The 19,107-nt window shown below is 34.2% G+C and overlaps 1 protein-coding gene across 1 annotated transcript in view; it reads left to right on the top strand.

The window, feature by feature from the left end:
* The window catches only part of Brip1 (BRCA1 interacting protein C-terminal helicase 1), a 114,777-nt gene extending 96,312 nt beyond the window's left edge, over positions 1–18,465 (top strand). The window contains 6 exon segments of the mRNA XM_013519414.1: positions 5,827–5,939; positions 10,767–10,849; positions 16,103–16,432; positions 17,487–18,065; positions 18,068–18,109; positions 18,112–18,465. Of these exon segments, the coding sequence (XP_013374868.1) occupies positions 5,827–5,939; positions 10,767–10,849; positions 16,103–16,432; positions 17,487–18,065; positions 18,068–18,109; positions 18,112–18,200 (1,236 nt within the window). The 3' untranslated portion in view covers positions 18,201–18,465.
* Positions 18,466–19,107: the final 642 nt, after the last annotated feature.

Raw genomic sequence — 19,107 nt, 5'->3', positions numbered from 1 at the left:
GTGCCTGACAAGCTATTGTGGGCCGTAGCCACAAGCTGAATTATCCTTAACCAGTGAGACTGACTGTGTGTGACTGGGGTGAACAGGAGATCCCGATGTAAGAACAGTATACTTGGTCTTTGCTTTTTCTCTTTTCTCCTCTTTTCTTCTCCCTCCTCTTCCTTTCCTTCTTTCTTCCTCTCTTCTTTTCCTTTCCCTCATCTCCCCTCCCTTCCCCTCCTCCCTCCCTCTCTGTCCCCTTCTCCTCTACGCTGCCCACCCCTTTTCTCTCCCTATCTCTCCTGCTAGGGCTCAAACCCAGGGACTTGTACATGCTGGGCAAGCACTTTATCCCCCTATTTTTAAAAGAAATTCGGTTATCTTTTTCAACACTGACAATTATGATATAAAGTTTAATACAGATTCTTAAAAAAAGTATCTAAAGCAGTATTAAAGCATATGTAAAATAAATTATATTGCTGCTACTGTGACTTGATTCTTACTGATAGTCAAGTTCTAATATAATAAAGTAAGCAGTAATTAAAAATTATGTCTAATACATTTAAAAAAATTATTTAAAAGGAAGCCTGGCTTCTTAACACTTGGCAGAAACTCTTTTTCTTCATTAAAAAAATACTATATTTGGTTAACTTAGTGTTTCAGAAATTTTGAAAATATGCCGGATGAAATAAAACCAGTTATTTTCCTTTTATCTAGCTAAATTGTTTTACATACAAGATCTTATGATGCTGAGTTTAGAACATTAACTGTTGGAATTTATATTGTGATACAATGATAAAAGTGTTTATACTGTGATGATACAGAGCAGTAAAAGTCTGTAATGTGCAGTCTCTGTCTTCCAGATTGGGTTGCTATAAATGTTTAGGTTTTAGGCCCTGTACTTTGGCTAGAGTTAAAACTATTCTTTTTGAGTGTTTGCTAGACAAATGTGTTTATTTTTCTGAAGCAAAGTTTTCTTAATAGTTTTAATTAGTGAGTTTTGCTATTTGTACTTTGTCTTATTTGGAAGCTTCAAGTTTACATATAAGAGGAAAGAACTATTCTGCCTAAGTTAATTGCTTTCGGGAACGTATTTATTACTGAAATCTTAATACTTAATTATGTGAATTGGGATAAAAATCTGCCACCTTTCATAAGGTAGTCGTAAAGATATGCATTTATAGTTCAAGCTTATACTTGGCACACCATTTTTTCAGAAGCTACTTTATAAAACATGAGTCTATTTTTATACGGAGCTATCTAAGGCCCACACTGATTAGTTTGACTGTAAGTTGAAAAAAATCATGTTCAAAATTGTGACCTACATTTGTTGTTGACATATGAAATATAATCCTTTTCTGTTTTTGTTTTTTTTTTTTTTTTTTTTTGGTTTCAGGAATCGAACTCAGGACCTTGCACTTGCCAGGCAGGCGCTTGTGCTGCTGAGCTATATCCCTGGCCCTATAATTCTTTTCATAATATTGTCAATTACTGCTTTAAGGCAGTATATATTATACTATTCCTGATAAAATTGAGGCATGGATAATTTAAGGAACTTATATTTAATTTGAAGTATATTATAATGTAATGGTAAAAATCAGAATACAAAATCACTTGTGCTTGAATACTATCTGTCTATTGGATATATTTTACACAGTTCTGTAAGTACTGCTGTAGTCTTAATTATGAATATGTTTGCTATTCCGTGTCTCTTATGTCACTTAGGTTACGCTTTGGTGCAGATACATTTTTAGTTGTCTAGAAACTACCAAATTATTAATGTGTTTTCCATTTTATGTGAACTTTGAAATCCATTTATGAAAAGGAACTTGTGTGAATGTATGCAACATCTGAACCAAGGGGTTGCAAACTCCAGCACCTACGTGAGTTAAACAGATTGTTTAAATGCTTGAGCTATTTGAGGATAGTGGTGAAATTGTCAAATTTTTGAATGTTGGCAGATAATTCTCATGATTTTAGCACATACACAGAACTTAACTATGGGCTCTCAATTTGCATCCTTTGATAAAAATAGTTACTTTCTTCCTTCTGTTTTCACACCTCTCCTACCTCTCCAAAACTACACATAGTGATTTATTAGGGATGGGGCGTGGGGAGTGGTTAAACTCCTTCCAGAATACAATTAAGTGGAAGCTTTCTATTTTGGGAAAGGCTTATAAAATGTATTTGAAAAGTAATGTTAAATGATCCAAAATATCATCTTTCCAAACCACACTTGAGGTCAGTTTATGGTGTTTACTTTCTGTCAAAATTTAGGAAAAGGATTCACAGTTAACTTCCATAATATGAAATGTCTGTCTCATTAGGCCTTAAAGAAGCATTGGTCAACAGGTATAATGTTGTTAGACTGTATAACTAATAGTGAATGTGGGCATGACCTCCCAAATAGATCAAAGACTAATCTCTTTGACAGTTACAAGATGGCAGAGCTTGCCTGGGGCCTTTTGGTGCTTCCCATTGAAACAGTTTTTCGGAAAGCGTGCCTGAGGGATAGAATGTGTTTATAAGGATGAGCAGGTAAAAGTAAAAGGTTGTCTTTTGACATTTCAACTAATCCCTTCCAGCCTTTGGCTTACTTAACATTTAGGCTGTTTGCTGGCAGGAGAAACTGGCTTTTTCACATATGCTGTATGTCATTTTAAATTGGGCATTGATTTTTATGCCTGATAATCACAAAGTTTACAATGAAGTAGATTCTGGGATCATTAGAATGACGTGTGCTGGCTTCCTATCTTTTTTAAACGCTTAGGTTTTTTTTCTAGTTAAATGTGATTCCTCAATGATGTATTTTATTGTTAATTTTAAAAATCTTCATATATAATAAAAACATTTCAGAGTTAAGTATATGACTTACTTTTTTTTTTAACTAAAATAACTCCCCAGGTAAAATATTGGCAGTATTTTAAAGGCCTTCTGGATTGTTAAAATATGTTTGAAAATTTATAAGAAATATGTCATATAGGAAAGTTCATTTTTTTGATGAAAAATAAAAGACCAGTGAGTCATAATTTTGTTCATTTAATCTAATGTTACTGTGTTATCTCTAAATACTTCATTTATAAAGAATACTTCCTAGAGCAGCTGTTGTGATAGGAACGGTTGTTAAAAAGTATCATGTGTCTCTTCTGTTTATGTATAGGCAAATTTTTCCATAATAAATTTTTAAAAATAAAATTAACCACAGAGGCCAGATAAGTTCTTTTGCTTAAAAGAACTAGAAAACTGGATGTTTTAGATATTGGATAGTAGACACAATAGGACTGAGACTCCTGAGGGGAAAAAAATAAACAAGATGAACCTCACATTTGCATCAGATTGTTGCTTAGAGGCCAGGCCACATGCATGGTGAAGGAAAAGTAAACCTAAACAGAGCTTAGGAGTCTGAGGACTCCATGGGCAGGAGACCATGGCAGCAAGAATTTGTAAGACAGAGTACCAGAGAAGGATGAGGTACATAAAGGGAAAGGTACTGATTGGCACATATATGAGAGGAAACTATCTAAGGCCAGGGAAAGGAATAGCAAAACAATTCCTTGAGTTCACAAAAAAACAGTAATAGTTTGTGCTCTTACCAGCTGCACTGAGGGGTTTTTATAAAACATGGAACATTGAATATAGTCAGCAGAAGAGTTCACCCTTGTACTGAGGATGAATTAGCTTTAGCCTCATGGCTGCTCTGGACCTGCCCTAAAAATAGAAGTAAATCTCAAAAGAATCACCTGGTTCCAAGGAGCCTACCTATATTGCAGAAAAAAACACAAGACTGTATAATACAACAAAATCCTGTAACTTGGTGTAATATTAACAATACCTAGTATTCAATCTGAAATTAACAAATCTGCAAAGAAGAAAATATAACTTCTAATATCGAAGAAAATCAATCAGTAGAAAAGTCAGAAATGACAGAGATGTTAGAACTAGCAGATAAGGACATTAAAATGCCTTATGTTTACTATCTCACATGTCTAAAGAAGATGAGAAGACAAGCAAAATATTTTTATAATACCTTTATGACATTTCTATATATCAGAAATACAATATATGTAACCAAAAGTGCATTGAATGGGTTAGACACTGTAGAAGGAAAGATCAGTAAACTTGAACACAGAAAGGAAAGTTATCCAAAATGAAGTATACAAAATGTGAAAAAAACTTGGAAGAAGTGCACAGAGCATCACTGGCACTTGGGATAATCAAAATGGCCAAATGAAGATACAAGTCCAAGAAGGAGAACAGTGTAGATGCAGAGCAAAATTTTAATGTTAAAAGAAGTCCTTCAGGTAGAAGGAAAATGATATCCAGATGGAAACTTAAATCTACATAATGAAAGAATGAGTGCCCCAAATGATAAATCACTGTGTAAAAAGGGTATTGCCAGAAAAAGTGGAAATATGAAGTATAAAGATCAAAAGTGATGTCCTAATGTTAATTTTTTATTTAGATATATATACCATAGTAATGTTCTATGTTAACATTAGGGGGAGCTAAGTAAATGGTATACAAGAAAACTCTACACTGTCTTCATAACTTTTCTGTAAATCTAAACCTATTCAGAAAAAAATGCTAATTTATCCTGTCGCAGTGGCATATGCCTGTAATTCCAGCTATTTGAAAGGTGGAAGCAGGAGGATTGCAAGTTCAGTCCTAGCCTGGCCAACGTTGTGAATGCCCTGTCTCAAAAATAAAGGTTGGAGGCAGGGAGTGGCCCAGTAGTAGAGTGCTGGCCTAGGATGGGTTCAACCCCCATTACCTCAAAAAAAAAAAGCTTTAGTTAAAAAAAAATTAAAGCTTATTTAAAACACAATCAGAATGTTTTATGAATTTATAGGTAAACCCATATGTAAAACTAAAAAGTATGGCAGTGATAGCACAAAAGACAAGAAAAAGCAATGGAAATATATTATGGTATAGGTCCTATACTATATGGGAATTGGTATAAAACTATTTTAAGGTAGATAGTGGTAAGTTGAAGATGAATGTTTCTAGTAAATGCAAGAAACAAAACAAAAACAAAGACAGGTAGTTAAAATCCAGTGGTGGAAATAAAATGGAAGCATGGGAGAAATTTTTATTGATCCAAAAAAAAAAAAAAGCAGGTGAGATAAACAGGAAAAAAGTTAACAAAATATTCTTAAACCCAGACATAACAGTAACAACATTAAATATAAGTGGCCTAAACATTCCAGTTAAAAAACAGATTTAAAAAAACAAAGCAGAGATTAGGGCTGAGAGCATGGATCAGTGGTAGGATGCTTGCCTAGAATGTGCAAGGATCTGGCCTCAATCCTGGGGGATGGGAGCAGAGATGACCAGACCAGATAAACATAAAAGAATGAACTACTCATTTGTTTTAGCATGGATGAATTACAAAAGCATTATGCTATGTAAAAAAGGCAAATGATTAAAGTCTGTATGTTAATATGTATTTACATGCAATTCTAGAAAAAGCAGAAAAAACATTGGTGGTTGTAGGGTCAGCAGTAGAGGAAGGAAATCAGTTGAGAAGAGATAGGAGGGAGTTTTTACTAATGATGAAAATACTAATTATGATTGCATGGGTGAATTACAGAACAATGTATTTGTGAAAAGTTATGTACTTATTCACTGAAAGTGTGTATTTTATTGTGTGTAAATTGTCTCAAGTGAATTATATGCATCAGGGAATTTAAGTAATATGAGGATGAATAAAAAATAAAATGAAAAAACTAGTACTGGAAAATAAAATACATCTTTACCCTAAAAATTATGTCAAAATGTTAAAAATTAATACAATTTTTTGAACAAGCTTTAATTGTCTCTACTACATTTTTAAAAAAAATCTGTCAGGTTGAATTAAAGCGACAGTACAATGACCATCATTCAAAATTGAAAGGACTTTTACCTGGCCGCCAGTGGTATGAAATTCAAGCATACAGGGCCTTAAACCAGGCCCTAGGTAGGTAAGCAAAGTAAAATTTATTATAACTGTTATTTCTGTCGTCTATGACCAGGACTACATGTAGTACTAGTATTGCTAGTTTTTTGCTTTTTAAATAAAGGTGGTAAATTTCTACCTAACTAGAATCCTAGGAAGGCATATTTTTTCAGGGAACAAAATTGAGATGCCAGCCAGTGTGAGGAGTCATTCTATTCGGAGGGTCCACTTTTAGTCACTGAAGGTGTGTAGAATCTTCGTATCTGTTAAATTATGTTTGTCAAATACGAACAAAATCTGTTATACTACCCTATAGGATCTCGAAATTGCATCATTTTTTATACTTCTTCAATGTAAAGAACGCAACTGATGAGAAAACATTTTTCATTTTAATAAGATTTGGATAATAATGTGACTATAATTTATTCTTTCCTGTGCCTTCCACACATGGTGATAATATTTATGGATAACGTTGAAACTGGATACTGAATAATTAAAGCTAATTAGTTATTTTTTTAAGAAGTAGAAACTTGGAGTAAAACATTTAACAGATCACTTTAATAGCAGTGCGTGTTGGTAATCAATATTTTATTTTGTTTTTAAGCTGGTTATGAGAGATTAAATTACTTGGTCAAGGTCACATAGTCATCAAATAGCCCTTCACACCTTGACCTGCCCTGTTCTTAAACCACAGATCTGCTTTTTTATCTTTATGCTTTACTTCCAACCAGAAAAGTTTTCACCATTAAACACAAACACCTCCATAGTAAACTGTTAAACATATCTTCCTTTCCTTACTCTGTGCGTTGGCCGTAAGTTACGGTACTATTCATTTAGCAAATTTAGCAATCAAGACCCTAGTTGAACATCATGACTTTTATTTCTTTCACTGTAGTTATTTACGCCTTAGTAAATCCATAGCATTTTACATGTTACCTCAATTACGACACATGCCTTACTGTAATGTAATAGCCTATTTATGTTTTCTTCCCTGTGTGCATGTTACACAGTTTTGCCTCGTCAGCAGCCATGTCTCACCTTGGTATACACATGCTTCAGAAATGCTTGTGGGATTAGTAAAAAGTGCTAAGTTCAGTGTTGTCAGAGAGCTTCTTGAACTTCAAAACATACTTTTTTAGGGTCACATAAAAAACATACATTAGTTATATGATGTATTAAACTGTACTGTTTGTTTTTTATTTTTTAAATAGAGAACCCAGTTGTCATTTTACTGATTTTCAATAAATAGTATCAACAAGTAGCAATTGTTACAAAGGAGTATATCCTTTTAATAATTAAGATTTTGAAAATTTTTAAATATTCAAGTGAATCATTTAAGAAATTCATAATGCGTGTTAATTGATAGAAATGGCGCTTATCAGCCGGGCATGGTGGCACACACCTGTGATCCCAGCACTCAGGAAGCTAAGGCAGGAGGATCACTGCAAGTTCAAAGCCAGCCTGGGTACATAGAAAGTTTAAGGTCAGCCTGAACTACATAGTGAGGCCCTGTCTTAAAAAAACAAACAAACAACCAACAACAAAAACCAGAAAAGATGGTTATCCTTTGAGACACCCTTCTTATAACGAGTATATCTAGAAAATCTAAACTAAGCAGAAATTAATTGAATATTTCAATCTTATCTTTTTTTAAGGCCTTCATGGGATTATTAGAATATTTAATATAAGTCCATGAAATACATTAACAGGCTTCAGAAACATACCAGATGGTTTTGCAACCATGTTATAATTACAGTATGAGGTTTCTCACCAGTCTACTTTACTAAAAGTATAATCTTAAGTAGGCATAATTCTTTTAAGCAATAGGAAAATGATGGGAAAAAAAGATGAAATATTTTTCATTTCACTGTTTTGTTAACTTCAATACCTCAAACATAGGACACTATAAATACAAATCAAAGTGAACACAAAATAGCGTGACATCCTGACTTTGCATTGATTTTAAGCACTCTTTCATAGCATTGACAATATTTATCTTCTTTCTATCCTGTCTAATGTTACTTGATCTATTGCCTTGGAACCTACAGTGTACTTTTAAAAATATCAAAAAACAATATCATGTGAAATTTACATTTTTAAAGTCTTTGTGAAAAAATTGAACATTTATGTTACTCTTTTTTCACTCAAAATCCCATGACAAGCCGGGCATGGTGGCACACACCTGTAATCCCAGCACTGGGGAGGCTAAGGTTGGAGGCTTGCTGTGAGTTTGAGACCAGCCTGGGCCACAAAGTGAGCTCAAGGCCAACATGAACTGCATAATGAGACCCTGTCTCAAAGAGACCAAAAAAAAAACAAAAAAAAAAACAACCCATGACAGTAAAGGAATAAAAAGTCAAACCTAAAACGTTACAGAGTGAGAGGAGAGACAGTAGCAGACAAAAGATGTCATTGAAGTTTGAATACTGGAAAACAGTTGAGTGACTGGATGACCTAGCACCCAAGAGAAAGCTGAAATTTAAATCTATAGAGATGAAACTTAAAAACCCTCCAGGTTCATTCTTAGAAAAGTTTAGGACTTCCGGCACTCTAAGGTGTCAGGGAAAGTAAGATTAAAAACATGAGTATTGGCTGAAAGGTTAGTTAGAAGAAGCCCATGGACAGCCCTTTCTCCACCCAGATTTACTTCTTCAAAGACTGAACAAAAGAGTCTGTGTCATTCCAGACCTAAGGAAGTATCAAAGATGGGGGTTGATACATACTATGTATGGAAATTCTATATACTGACTGTGAGAACTCCATTTCCTTGTTCTCAGCTCTGTGTAGGCTAACAATTAGTCATATCTCCTAGACCTAAATATGTCGTGTTCCTTTTTAGGGAAACTGACTACTCCATAGAACTGCCTGCAGCGTGGTCCTATTGCTTCCAAATTACCCTTCAGCGAAACCTCCCAGCCTATGAGCTTTCTTCTTATGTTCAGAGCTACCAGCCAGTATCTTAGTGACGTACTCTTAAGTGCAGAGTCTTTGCTAAGTAGTCAGATGTCTCTGGCATGAAAAACAGCCCAAAACTATGGCAAAACAATTCTAACAGAGCAAACAAAAACAGGGTAAAGAACTTTAAAGAAACAGACAGTATATATTTTAGGCTTTGCAGCATATAGGAATATAAGGTTACTTTCTTCACTTTAATAAAGAGGTCTACAATAAACCTATAGCTGACATCACACTTGAATATGAAAAATTGAAAGTCTTCCTCCAAGGTTAAATTTTCCTAAAGTTTAAGCTTTTGTTTTTGAAAGGATAGTATTAAGGAATATTTGCAAATCATGCATATCAGGATCCAGTATCTAGACTATATTTAAAAAAACTCTTATAACTTAACAGTAAAAAAATATATATACAATTAAAAAGTGGACCAGTACATTGAGTAGACACTTCTCCAAAAAGAAATATACAAATAGGCAGTAAATACATAAAATAATGCTTGAGTTACTGGTCAATAGGGAAATATAAATCAAAACCATAATGAAATACCATTTTATTATAATTTTTTTTAAAAGATGTACAATAACAGATGTTGGTAAGGATACTGATACTGGAACCCTCATCCATAGTGATGATAATGTAAATTTTGCAGCTGCTTTGGAAAACAGTGTAGTAGTTCCTCAAAAAGTTAAACATAGCAAGGTCGTGAGTTCTGTTCCCAGTACCAGAGAAAAACCAAAAAAAAAAAAAGTTAAACATAGTTATCATATGACCCAGGCTTTTCACTCCTGTGTACATACCTAAGAGAATCGAAAATAATGTATTCATGTAGTAACTTGTACACAAATGTTTATAGCCACATTATTTGTAATGATACAAAAAGTAGAAATTATGCAAATGTCCACTGACTTGAATGAGAAAGCAAAATGTCATATATCCATATAAAGGAACTTTATTTAGTCATTTTAAAAAAGGAATGAAGTATTGATACATGATATGAGTGAAACTGGAAAACATCATGCTAAGTAAAATAAATCAGATACAAAATGTCACATTTTATGATTCCAGTTAAATGAAATTTCTGGACTAGGCAAATCTGCAGGGTATATTAGTGGTAGCCAGAGGTAATGGAGTATATTAGTGATAGCCAGAGGTAATGGAGAATAATTGGGATAACGTGGAGTGACTGCTGATGCACACAGGGTTACTTTTTTAGGACAATGAAAACTGCAATAGGTAGTGGTTTATGTTGTATAGAGTTGTAAATATATTAAACCTCTTATACATTTAAAATTTTTTAAACTTTTTAAAACAAACGTTTTGAAAAATACTAATAAATTGAATGTGACTGTCCATAAAAACAGTAATGTGTCATGAGCATATGAGGTTATACTAGGAATGCAAGGCTGGTTCAGTATTTGAATTGACCTATGTAATTTACCATGTAAGAGGTAAAATAAGAAAAACTACATGATTATATTAATTACATTGTAAAAAAATTTTTTGAGCAAATGAAACATTCATGATTTTTTAAAAACCTGTTGTCAGACTGTTCAGAAGACAGCTACATAAAACCTGAAATTATTTAAAACACTTAAAGTTAAAAACTGGTCTAGGTAGTTAAGGAAGAAGGTCTTGGAAAACGTTTTCTATAATTTTCTAGATTTCAAAACAGAATGTACATAACATATTGGATAAGAATTTCAGTACTTGTCAAATGTAGAGAATTTTTTGTATACCTCCTCTGGTACATTAGATTGGGTAGTTTCTATAACTTCTCAAATTGATTATAGGAGCATGTAACTGGTGCATCATTAATTTTTGTAATTTTCTGTCTGTCCCTCAGAAACCTGACTTTTATATTCGATGTATGTATTTTTTATTTTCCCCTATTTTTTGGTAGGTGTATTCGACACAAAAATGACTGGGGAGCTCTTATTCTAGTGGATGATCGCTTCAGGAATAACCCAAGTCGCTATATATCTGGTAAGATTGCCAGCTGGATTTAGAGTAAGAGCTGGTGACTATCTTTTGTGTTTTCATTGTAGTTTACAAACAAAAAACATATGACATGAAATCTGCCTTCTTGACTTTGTAAGTATACAGTACTACATGGACAATTGTATGCCAGGTCACTTAAAGTTTTTAATCTTGCATAACTGAACTTTATACTGATTGAGCAGCAGTACCTCTTTGCCCGCCTCCTCCATACCCTAGTAGCCACCTCTGTTCTTTCTGCTTCTTTGAGTTTGACTACTTCAGATATCTCGTATAAGTTGAATCAGACAACATTTGCATTGCTGTCACTAAACATATGGTCTTTAAGGTTCATCCATGTTGAAATAGCTGACAGGATTTTCTTCTTTTCTAGAGTTGAGTAAAATTTCATGGTATATACATACCATATTTTGTCTGTTCATCTGTAAATAGACATTTAAGTTATTTCTATCTGTTGGAAATTGGAAACAATACTATAATGAACGTGGGAGTACAGATATCGCTTCCAAATCCTTGTTTCAGTTGTCCATATAGTTAACAGTATTACACTGTACACTTACAAAATTAAGGCAGATCTCATGCCATTTTTTTTTTTTTAAGCTACAGTGAAAACGCAAAGACAGGATTTCTGGGTCATAGGGTAATTCTGAACCAATATATATTTACCAAGGCCAATATTAAGCTCTTCCCTGTGTTCTCTTCTACAGATTGAGATTTAAGTCTTGAATATATTTTTAGTAAAATTTTGTGTACTGTATATGGTAAAGATCTAATTTTGTTCTATTGTATGTGGATAGCCTGTGTTACTAGCATTGGTTTTTTTTCAATTTAATTTAATTTTATTAGTACATGTTTGCAGTTCATGCAGTTTATGGTCATCTTGGGGGGTGGTTACATGTACATATTACTGCTTTTTTTTAACCCCCTTCCTTCCCTCCCCTTCCCCCATCTGGTTCCCCTATCACTTATGACATTAACTGTGGGCCTTTGATATATATGTTGAGGTAATTTCCTTCCACTTTTCATTTGTTCAGAGTTTCATCATCAAAAAATGTTGAATTTTGTCAAATGCTTTTTCTATGTTGAATCATCTTAGAATCTTTGTCCTTCGTTCTCTTAATGTGGTATATCACATTGATTTTTGTTTTCTGAATTATTCCTGCATTCAAGGGATTAATCCCTTTTGGTAATATGTGATCGGACCGTTCAGTTATAATGTATCTTAATACTGACTTCTGAGATCATCCTGTTTGGATTTGTCATCTTGAATCTGGATGTCAGGTTTTTTTCTCAGTTTTGGGAAGGTTTTCCTTATTATTTCTATAAATAAGCTCCTTTCCTTTTCTAAATTCTCAGACTATGTATATTGCCTTGGTTGATGGTATCCCATAACTCTTAGGCTTTCTTCACTTTTTTTGCTTTTCAGGGCTTTTTTGAGGGGAGGGGAGTGTCCTTTTTGCACCTCTGACTAGATAATTTGAAATGATCTGTTTTAAGAGGTCACTGTTTCTTTTGTTTAGTCAGATCTGCTGTTGAGCCCTTTGAGTGAATTTTTCAGTTGTTACTTCATTTTTCAGCTGAACAGTTTAGTTCTTTATTCTGTTTTTGCTGAAAAAACAATTATTTTCTGTGTCATTTTATTGAGCTCATGAGCATCCTTTTGGTAGTTTTTTCAAATCTTTTGTTAGGTAATTCACATACCTCCATTCCTTTAGGGTTAATTTCTGGAGATTTACCTTGTTCCTTTGAACAGGCTTTGAATAGGCTGTTTCTCCTATTTCTTTTTATTCCCTCTAACGATGTGATGGAATCTACACATTTGAAAAAACCATCCCTTCTCACAGTGTCTACGTACTGTCTTCACACAAGAGAAGACTTTCACTCAAAGGCCCTGCTCCACGTTCTGGGAGTCTCAGGTTTACTGTGGCTCTACCTCCCTGGATTGACGTTTACAGATTTTTAAACTTTTATTCTGCTTATTAGTACGTATTTGTCATACATATTGGTCACATTCATCCTAGGGAATGTATACCTGTAATAACACATTAGATTCTTAATTGAAGGGGTTTTTCTCTTGGGACATTATACTCTTCTGTGTTGTGGGGTCTCTAAAGCAACAGCGTACTCCTCAGCTCTTCAGCTCTGCACACTGTCCAGACACGTAAAGCATGCCAGGGCTGATCAGTGTTGCATGACCCAGCCCCTAGGTAGCTTATTGAAAAGCCAAGGCACGGGACACTCATCTCTTTCTTCCTTCTGAAGTAGCCACTGAGCTTTATCGTCACACTTTTTTTCTTGAACCATGGTTCCTCTGGAGCAGCACTGAGCTGCGTCGCTCTTTTGTTCTCAGTGGCCCCTGGACGTGTAGAGTAGCCTAGATCATGTCAGCATCTCAAGAAGGACAAGACAGAAAAGCAGGTGCCCTGCATAGCCTCTTCCAGAAGTCAAGGCTTTGGGCATATACTCCAGCCTTCTGTTTTCTCCACGGGGAAAAGCAGAAGCTGGAACTTTACTCTCAATCATGTGGCACTGTTCCAGTGTAAGGATTATAGTGAGAAGGTGCCACAAAATTTCTCGCTTGCGTTGATACAGCTGGTTTTGTGCTAGCCTGCTCTTAACAGATTTCTGGATTTCTCATAAAGGGATTTGGTCCATATAGTGAATCCATTTCTTCATAGCAAGAAGGTGGGTCTGGGGCTTCCTTTTCCACCACCTTAAATCTTTCGTATTTAATGGCATCTATTTTTAAAGATAATTAGCAAATTTGAATTATTAGAGCAAACATGAATCATTACCATTGACTAGAAATCTAGTTCTTTAGCTCTTATGTGTTCACAGTTATAAAAATTCTTTATAAATGAGAATTTGTTTAGTTATCAAAGATTAAATAGACAAGGATTTTTCAATCACAAAGAATGTAAGATATAATTCAATAATATATTAATATTTTATTTACCATGGTCAAGGGAAAAGTTCTTCAAAGAAATTAATTTTTGAAGAAATACCAAATTTTTACATTTAAGTAAAAAAACACATCTCTTTTGGTTGCCTAGTGATTTTTCACTTTGGGTTATGTTGAAGTTTGTTGTATTTATTTGCTTGTTTCTTTAGAGATGCTTCAGATGTTTTAGAGTTTATGGTAGTCACAACTAGTATTTTCTGAAAGGACATAAAGCACCACTGCAGCAGGATCAAGTAGATGGTCATTTTCCCCAACCCAACTCAATAAATATTATGTGCCTTTGATTTTCACCCGCCAGTGACATGGTCCTTCCAGAAACAATACCAGGAATCCACGTTATCAAAGAGCTGTGGGCTATACTTGCATATTTATTATTACCTTGAAGCTAAAAAGTTAATTATACTGTAAATTTTAATTAAATTTTAAATTGGTTTCAGATTAGCTGTCTCTGGGCATGGACCCTGCATTTTCCACTTCAGTCTAATTACTATATTTGGTGTGATAGTAAAACTTAACTGTCAAGATTAAAGCAGAAAATTTTGCTTGCTTCATTTTTTTTTCTTATCTTTTCATGTAAAGCAAGCAATGGCTTAGGTCAAGCAGTAAATAAAAGCAAAAATGTTAAGTGCTGGTGTTTAGTCAGCAGGTGGAGCTCAGATCCTTTCAAGTTCTCAAAAGCAAACAATAACATCTTTTTTTTAAAATTTTTTTTTTGTCGTTTTGAGATAGTCTCGCTTTGCAATTCAGGCTGGCATTGAGCTCACTTTGTAGCCCAGGCTGGTCTTGAACTCGCAACAATCCTCCTGCCTCAGCCTCATGAGTCTGGGATTATAGGCATGCACCACCATGCCTGGCTCAAACAATGACACCTTATACTAAAAAGGTTTTCTTTGATTATGAAAGGTCAGAATGAAAATGTAATTATAATACTAAAGTTTTTCAGTTTTAGATAATTTCACATTTTTATGTGGTACATTTTCGCCAGGCAAACAAAATAAATATAAGAAAAATGCTTGTTCAGTTTTTTAAAATTTTTGAAATCTAGAGCTTAAATTTTACCTGAGTTCTAATTTTTGATTTTTAGAATTAAATATTTTCCAATATTTCTAAATAGTTGTATTTTTCTGGCATTCGTAAAATGTAAAATGTTTTCTTATTTTGTTACTATTAGCAAAACATTTTTCAGCAATATTTTGTGTTTAAATTTTCATAAGTAGAGAATTTATAGAAGAATTCCATTAAAAATCTAAAGAAACGTTTTTCAAATAAAGTATAACAATTTAGGTTGCTTGAAATCTTATTTTTCTTGGAACTTATAGTACCATGATAACTTTTAAAACTACTTGCTCCAAAAGATATTTGTTTTAATGGCATTAGTCAGGGAATATTTATTTTGTAAAAATCTAAATATTTTGAATTGTGAAGTGAGTCATAATATAAAATACCTTATACTTTTAATATGGTTGATTTTTACAGTATCCAAATGTCACAGGTCAAATCATAGCCTTTATTTTATTTATGTATGTTTAAAACTGTATAGTAAAAATTTGGGTAGGACATGATTTGCCCACAAGAGAGTGTTATTTCTTTCATCTTTGGAATAGTTTGTGAAGTATTTGATATTGGTAGAGGAGAGGAACAGTCATGTGAAAACCTTTAAGACTAGACTCTTGAATTTATTTTTTAGAAATGGAGCCAAATTTAGAACATTGGAATGGAAGGTTGTATTATTTACAACTTATAGCTTCCCTGTGTGAAAAGTGTAAGCAATTGTGAGGAATAGTGTAATGATGAAATTAAATCTGCCATTTTCCCCCAGTTATTCTCAACTAGGGAATACAAACCTTTCCAGCTAACAATGGTTGAACTTGTAGTTTTTCAACTTTACAATAGTGCAAAAGCAACATACAGTTAGCAGAAACCACATTTCAGATTTTGATTTTGATATTTTCCTGGCTGCTGACACAAGGGATAACACTGAGAGTGCTGAGCAGCAGCAGCGAGCTGCAGCTCCTCGTCAGCCAGGTAATCACGACGGTAAACCACGATGTGCTACAGCGTACCATATTGCTAACCGCTCGTGTTGTGGGGAGTAGGTTTATTAACTGCATTGTGACTCTTAATATTTTTAACCTAATGATAGGTTTTGTGCATATTCTCCATAACTATTCTGTATATTCAAATACAAATTAGATGCCTTCATTAGAAAAAGTATGTTTTGTCTCAGGACCTTAGTAACTGAATAACCAAATATTCCTCTGGGTTTCCTTTTTCTTTAGGACTTTCTAAATGGGTAAGACAGCAGATTCAGCACCATTCAACCTTTGAAAGTGCCCTGGAGTCCTTGGCTGAGTTTTCCAAAAAGCACCAGAAAGTCATGGGTGTATCCAAAAAGGACAGAAAATGTACTCAAGACAGTGCGTCTGCTCTTGAAGTGGCCTCTTTGCAGGACAGTACCCCTACTTGTTTGTTGGAAGCAGCAAGTCATCTATCTCCAGGAAATCCTAGGGAAGATGAAGCAAAAATGTGTGTCCAGGAACTACAGTGTCCTAAAATGATTACTAAAAATCCATCTCTACCTAATGACATCATCTCCAGAAAGGAAAAAAGTATGAAAAGTCCTGCCCATTTACATTGGATAGAGCAATCATTATATAGTAGTGAAATGATATTTATATTATGAAGGTTACTTCCTTTAAGTATATTGGTTTGTACTAAAGTATTATAGCCAGGTTTGGTGCACACATCTGTAATCCTGGCTACTTGGAAGGCTGAGGCAGGAGGACTACAAGTTTAAGGCCACCTGGGCAATTCAGTGAGACCTTGTCTCAATATAAATATTAAAAAGTGCTTTTGAATCATAATCTAAAAAAACAAATACCGACCAGCAATTCCTCCAGGTTTGGTTGTAAAGCTCAAGTAAATTGGTTAATATCAGAGCATCGTAAAGTTTAAGGGACTTACCTTACATATTCCAAACAACAAAGTTGAACCGTTTTATGTATTGCACTGGAGGAGCATAACTGAGTAGTTGCAACAGAGACAATTTGGCCCTCAAAGCCTAATATATTTGCTATCTGGACTGTAGAAGAAAATGTTTGCCAAACTCTGGTTATTGGATATAATTTTAAGGTTTTAACTTATATGTCTATTTTTAAACATTTATTCTATGGTCTATGCTCCTAAATAAAAGTCATAGTGAATTCAAGGCTATTGTACCAGAAACCTAGGTTTGCGAACAAGTCTTCATATTACCTACTTGTATTACTTGGAGAAAATACATAGCCTTATGGTTGTCAGTTTCCTTGTCGATTAAGGCAGTTCTTCTCAATCACCAGTTAGTGGATTTCCAGGTAGATTTCTCAGCCTGTTCTTTCCTTTACTCAGCCCTTTTCCTCTTCCAGATCCCTGATGTGCAATTTGATAGTTTCTTGGGCAGCATTATAACTTGGGCTAGGAAACCCTGGTGATACGATATTCCTTCCAGAGTTAGTATTCTGTTCTTTCAGATTCTGAGGTGACAGTCCAGTATTGCTGGTTATAGTCTCTAAACTATGTATTCTACGCAGTTGGTTTAATATTTCTAATAAAAATTTTAACCTAATAATTTGTAATGTTAGCTAGGAACAGAAAGTTAAAGGTCTTAACTTTTTGTATTCATAGATGATCCAGGATCATTGGAAGAGTCTGTCCAGGCAGTGAAAGCAGAAGAAAATGTGATTTCCAGATCCACAAGCCCAACATTCAACAAACAAACAAAAAGAATTAGCTGGTCTGGCTTTAAATTGAGGGGGCCGTGTTTTACTGGTAAAATACAGACTGCAGTACCTGAGCTCCATTCATCAGAGAACTATGCTTCTGGTGCTTGCACTTTTGAAGCAGAAAAAATAGAAAGTAAAACAGTTTTGCCACTCACTGTTAAGCATGAGTCCTCAAATCTAACAACAAACACATCATTTGGGCCATCTTCCCAGTCAGAAAGCACTGTGTCGTCAGTAAAGATTGATGCTACTCTTACTAAAAAAGATGACTCAAAACAACTGCCCTGCTATGAAGAAACCCCAGACGTGGATATTGCATTGTCTCCTGGAAGCAAAGAAGTTAAACATTCCAGTCCAAGTAGAGCTTTGGAAACAGAGGAAGAAGATGAGTCTATCTATTTCACACCTGAACTCTATGATCCAGAGGATACAGATGAAGAAAAAACTGAGCTAGCAGAAACTGATAGACTCAGTAATGAGTCATTTACATTTTAGCAAGAGACCTTTCTGAAATTAAAGGAGTGGATTCAGAGAAATAAAAACTAAGGATTTCACAAATACAAAGTTGAATAGAATCATGCATATTGGAAAAAAAAAATTGATAATAGTAATGTAAAATGTGTAAATGGTGCTGGGAAAAATTCATGGAATAGAACTTTAAGCAGTGTCTCTCGATGTTAGGTAATAATACTTAATTGTCAAGCTGTAAAAACATGTCAAATTTTGTCAAACTATTGTAAGTAATTCATACATTGGATAAATGACTTTTTTTTTTTACAAATCTGAGATATACTTTTTCAGTGTCTTCAGATTTTAAGTATTTTATATTCAAGAACTGTTTTACTATTCTCGTGTTTTGATAAAGCAATTCTTACAAAGTATTTTCCTGTGAGTGTTACTTAACTAAATACATTTTAATCAGTCTGAAAGAGAGTTTCTTAGAGCACTTCCAGTTTCATGTAACTTCATATTTTGTAGTTATAGCCCTGTTCACCCATTTGTTTTTATCCTGATACATGAAGATTAATAGCTGTTGAGTCTAGTCACATTTCTACCATGTTTCACTATAGATTTTTATGTCAGGTTGGTCTAAGGGTTTTTTTTAAGAAATCAAAGTTTGGAAAATTTAATCCCTTATTGAACTGCCTTAAAGTAAGAAAAATTAAGGAAACATTTTTTTTTTTCCTATGGCAGTACTGGGGATTGATTCCAGGGCCTTCACACTGAGCTACCTCCCTAGCCCTTTTTTATTTTGAGGTAAGGACTTGCTAAGTTGTCCAGGCTAGGCTCAGATTTGAGATCCTCCTTCCTCAGCTCCCCACAGTGCTAGAATTACAGGCATGTACCGCCACTCTCGCTCATTTTTATTTGAAATTGCTTTGGTTTTTTGTTTGATAAAGTTAAAAATCAAGTGTGTCATAAAATTATATAAAGTTATAAAAGGCCAAATGAAATATTCCAGGTGTCCAATTTTAATTATTTAGGTTCATCGTTATGAGTAAAAAGTGCGAAGTGGTCCCCAG

This window comes from Chinchilla lanigera, unplaced genomic scaffold (assembly GCF_000276665.1).
Source record: "Chinchilla lanigera isolate Chin_1 unplaced genomic scaffold, ChiLan1.0 scaffold00050, whole genome shotgun sequence".
In the NCBI taxonomy this organism is placed as follows: Eukaryota; Metazoa; Chordata; class Mammalia; order Rodentia; family Chinchillidae; genus Chinchilla; species Chinchilla lanigera.
The sequence above is the reverse complement of the archived record's forward strand: the minus strand, read 5'-3'. Positions and strand labels throughout refer to the sequence as shown.